Source organism: Diaphorina citri, unplaced genomic scaffold (genome assembly GCF_000475195.1).
Source record: "Diaphorina citri unplaced genomic scaffold, Diaci psyllid genome assembly version 1.1 scaffold16123, whole genome shotgun sequence".
Taxonomy (NCBI): domain Eukaryota; kingdom Metazoa; phylum Arthropoda; class Insecta; order Hemiptera; family Psyllidae; genus Diaphorina; species Diaphorina citri.
The window spans coordinates 5,853-10,483 of record NW_007393485.1 but is presented as its reverse complement, the minus strand read 5'-3'; the positions used below and the strand labels follow the sequence as shown (position 1 = coordinate 10,483).

The 4,631-nt window shown below is 40.2% G+C and overlaps 1 protein-coding gene across 2 annotated transcripts; it reads right to left on the bottom strand.

The window, feature by feature from the left end:
• Positions 1-103: 103 nt before the first annotated feature.
• On the bottom strand, positions 104-1,718 carry LOC103523154 (mitogen-activated protein kinase kinase kinase kinase 5-like). Of its 2 annotated transcripts, XM_026832875.1 has the most exons (3): positions 1,585-1,718; positions 952-1,085; positions 104-890 (listed from the first exon to the last, which is right to left on the bottom strand). In XM_026832875.1, the coding sequence occupies exons 1-2, from the start codon at positions 1,668-1,670 to the stop codon at positions 980-982; spliced, it is 192 nt and encodes a 63-aa protein (XP_026688676.1). In that variant the 5' UTR covers positions 1,671-1,718; the 3' UTR covers positions 104-890; positions 952-979. The 2 variants fall into 2 exon arrangements, with proteins under 2 accessions (XP_026688676.1, XP_008486443.2); XM_008488221.3 differs by having other exon boundaries at positions 153-1,085.
• Positions 1,719-4,631: the final 2,913 nt, after the last annotated feature.

Sequence of the window (4,631 nt, the reverse complement as noted above, 5' to 3'; positions counted from 1 at the left end):
GAGGTCGATTTCTCAAATAAAGGAAGATAAAATTACATGTCTCGGATGGGATCGAACCCGCGCCATTCTATTTACCAGGCGAGCATCTTGATCACTACACCACGCAGGCGAGAGTTCGACTTGGTAGGCCCAGTCTTCAATTACTTACGGTTCTACACATGTTCGTATACTATGCTCGTAAGCGATGAAATGACATAGATTATAATAACATTGAATCAATTTTGTAGTGTAGTGATTACCGCAGTGGACTTCGGATCTGGAGGTTGGTGCTTCGAATCGAAGTCAAGTCGTAATATTTATCAAGGTGTATTGAGTGGAGAACGACTTTTTTGACAAGTATTTAAACATGCTCAACACAGTAAAAATTCCTTTTTTTCCGTAACTACACTGAGAATTTTACAACAGTTAACATAAGGAAGGATATAAAGGTATGAGTATGGAATGGAACGTTAGACAAAGATGGAAGTATTAATGCCCAGGGCCACATTGAGATTAAACTAAGGATTTTTTTTTTTTTTTTCAAAGTAATCAATCAATCAATACCATACACAAAAAGCCCACTCAAAGGCTTAGGTGTAGGGGCAAACAGCCCTAAAGGATGGGTTAAGCTTCTACGAATCAATCAATCAATAAGATTGCTTAATCCAAAAGTGTAGTCTCGGAGCAATAACTTTGGGAAACAGTATGGTTTGTCTCAAACCGTTACGCTTTCCAAGAACTGACTCTATTTTGACGCTGCATCTGCATATGTGTTGGAAAAATGGCCTAATGGTCAAAGATCCCCACATTTGCAACAAAAAACAACATTTCGACGCTACCACTGTTTTCAAGTTCGTTGTATCAAACTTCACACTTGTGCTAACTAGTTGCCAACTTTACAACAGTTCAGACTTGTTGCCAGTTTCACAACAGTGCTTCCTCAGCTTGTTGTGAACTTCACAGCCGTACAGCCTTGTTGCCAGCTTCACACCAGTGGTGTCTAGTAGCTAGCTTCATGTCCAGCTACCATGTAGAGGTCGGCACCCTCCTCACTGGGCAGAGTACCATGGGGCCGACACAACAAGTGAGACTCTAAGAGTACCACCCTGTAAAAATAATAGATCACGTGAATATATATTTGTTCAAAACATCACAACTGACATCTCTATGATGCTTGCCAAAAGGACACAGAAAGGTTGTAACTTAGGAGCTCAATTGAGATCAAACCACATAAATAATTATCTGATCTTTGGAATTAGAAAGCACTGAAAGAAGTATGCAAACTCATAGCAACGTTCATGGCTTTAAGCAATTTTTTTTATTATTATTATTTTAAGAGGTTTGACAGAGGGAACTGTAATGCTAAGGTCTTATCGTCCCGAAAATCCCGAAATCGAAGAGAGAAGGAAGTCAGGAGTTCCGAGAGAACGAAAATTATCCGTTCCGGATAAAAATCCGCCCCGGGCGGGAATCGAACCCGCAACCTAGCGCTTACGAGGCAGACGCTCTATACCTACCGAGTTAACTAGGCTGGGAATCGAGGAGTTAAACTTGAACCAAGTTTAAATTCAGATTGACATCAAAGATAGACATACGAAAACTTACTTGTCTGATCCTAACAACCTATAGACACGGCTCTTGTCAACTATCTCTTGTGTGACCTCTCCATTCTTCAAACTTCTGCCTTGCATTCCGTTCTTGTGAAACGCTAGAACACTATCAGGTAAACATACTGGAATCACAAGCAAAGAGATATCTATTTTAGTTTTTTTTTTTTCCTCCAGATATATGACAGAGGGAGCTTATATCGTCCCGAAAGCGAAGAGAGGATAGGAGAAAGCCAGCCGTTCCGAGAACAAACCTTATCTGTTTACGATAAAGTCATTTGATTTGATTTTTTTATTTTTTCAAACAAGTTTGAAAAAGAGAACTGTAACCGCCAAGGTTTTATCGTCCCGAAAGCGAAGAGAGAAGGAACATTTGGGGGAAGGGTGATTTTTCAGAATCATTCCCATGAACAAGTCTTCAGTCACAGTTACGCAAAGTTACCTTTTAACGATGTTTTCCTCCTTCCGACAGTGTTTTACTCGTCACCGTCAACAATAATATCCCAATCCAATTTGGTTATTTCTCGAAAGAAAAAGGTATAGCACCGAAAAGACTTATTATTGACCATCATTATCTTCAATGCATTTGCGGTATTTTTTTTTTTTTTTTTTTTTTTTTTTTTTTTTTTTTTACACTCTTAGAATTGGGATCCGACTCACGCTCCGAAGATAACCTTACGCTCCTTTGTCTCTAGGCCCTGCTGACCTGACGTCCCCCCTAGATAACGCTGTAAGCCTGTGACCACCTGAGACGCGGAGAAAGAGAGCGAGGAAGAGGAGAAGAGAGTAGCGAGAAGGACGCCGCGGAGAGATGTAGAGCAAAGAAAGGAGAAACAAAGACTTACTTATATGTGTTATACGGAGATTAGTCGGGTTTCAAATTTTAAGGCACTCTGGAGGCCAAACATCCGATCACCAACTTATAATCCAAGCTGGTATCCAAACCTATTCAGAGATACCCCCTGTACTAGCTCTGTCTGTCTTGGCCTAGACTAGGCCTGGCTGAGCTAGGCTCACTGTACTTGGAGCTTCGCCTTCATGTTATCAGGCAGGGCCAATATGCAGAAAGTTAATGAATATACAATTATTAATTTCCATTCTACCTGCCCCTGATTATTTACTTATTATACAAGATAGATTAAAATTATTTAGGTTTTAGGTTACAAATATGCGGTCGTCCGTGGCCAGACGACATACGGCTAAATATAAACGTATCGATGAGTAAAAGAGTGACTCCGACTTCACCCAGGAGTCTTGTCGGTCAGTGACCTTAGCGTTAGTAAACCTTACTATGCTATTAAAGACTACGGCGCGAACCCTTAGCTATGGGCAACCCAGACGGGCGCAACCGTATCCGCTCGCGTCACATCGGTGATGACGGATACCATTAAGAACTGAGAATAATCTAACAAAAGAAGATTACAAGGCTAATACTTATCAAAGCAGTAGATGTAAGGGCGACAGTAACATAAGCTCATACCACCACTATTGCGAGCCTCAACTCATGGGGTACAACACACAGCCACACACTTTGTCCCCCATTGACTGCTAGCCTCTTGTTCCAATCCTGAGCTAGACTAGTTACACTTGTGCCCGTGTAGGGACCAAATACAGCCTACTTTCGACCTACTACCATACTACACACTCAACAAAACATACCAGAGGAATCAAATGCAAGGACAAGCGACCCGTTATTTTTAGCACAGCACACGTCACCTTTAGTGAGTAATTTCAATGAAACGCGATGTCCTGATAACCCCCGCTATTTTTACACATTTTGAAGTACTGTTCACCCTTGCTGGAATCCGATGTAAAAGGACCTCTCTGGTAACCTTACACTTTTTTTTCGACTATGTGGACACAGAGTAAAAATCCCCCTGGTTAAAAAAAAAATAAAGATGGATTTGAGGGGAAATGACATACTCTATAAGTAAGGAGTCGTTTAAACCCAGCACCAACACGCAAATAAGTACGAATATTTCAACGCTGGGGAGCGCTTAGTACATCCCGGCTAGAGTACACTTTTTCCTCTTCCCTGTTGTGTCCGGGAGTAATATTTAAAACAATCAAGGTATAATAATCACTGGAAAAACATCAAGGTTATTAACTACTGGAGACATCAGGGTTATTAATACTGGAAACATCAAGGTTATAATATACTGGAAACATTAAGTTTAAGAATAGAGAACTAGAGATAACACAAACGTCGATGTTACCCATGGAGCACCCTCTTGGACTTGTATAAGTAATTTGAGTTGAGCTCTTGTCTAAGGTAAGATCTAGACGATTACGTCATTACATAAGTCCGACACGCCCACAAGACAGTGCATAATAAATAAATAAAAAAAAAAACAGTACATTAGTGAAAATAAATCTCCCAGCTCACCTAACCTTGGTTAGGTGTACGGAAGTTCGTGTTAGGTAAATGGTTCTCAGATTCAAATGGGAAAAGGAACCTTTAGTTAAATTAAAAAATTAAACTTAGATAGGTTCTAAGCTGTATAAAAGACGCAAAAGGATTTCGACCAAAAAGGATCAACTAAGGAAAGACAACATTACGACAAGATTAGACCTAGACTTGAATCTTTCTTTCTCTAAATTAAAATAACATTTTCTCTCCATTCTCCAACAGCCTATACTACAACCTAAGTGGACTAAGTTAAGTTAAATAGTCATCAAGCAACTACGTATCACAACTAGTGAAAAAATTAGTTACACACAGAAAACAAAGTCTGCATCAGAGTTTATCATTTAGGAGTTCCTTCGCTGACTCCGGAGGATCATATTCTTTTGTTTATAGGCTTTAAGTCAAGCTAAAAGTTTATCCTTAGGTATCCATATTCGTAGCAAATGACTCGAAAACCATATTGAAAATAAAACCTTGGAAACGACTTCATTACGGAAGTCGGAACCTCATCCTTTAAAGTTTATCCCCTCGGTCAAATCTCCCATCGCGCAGACGGAACATTCGCGATACACAGCGCCTCGAAAATAGGACATCGTCTAATTCCAAGCAAGAGCCTTGCCGACCGAAGGATAGGACAG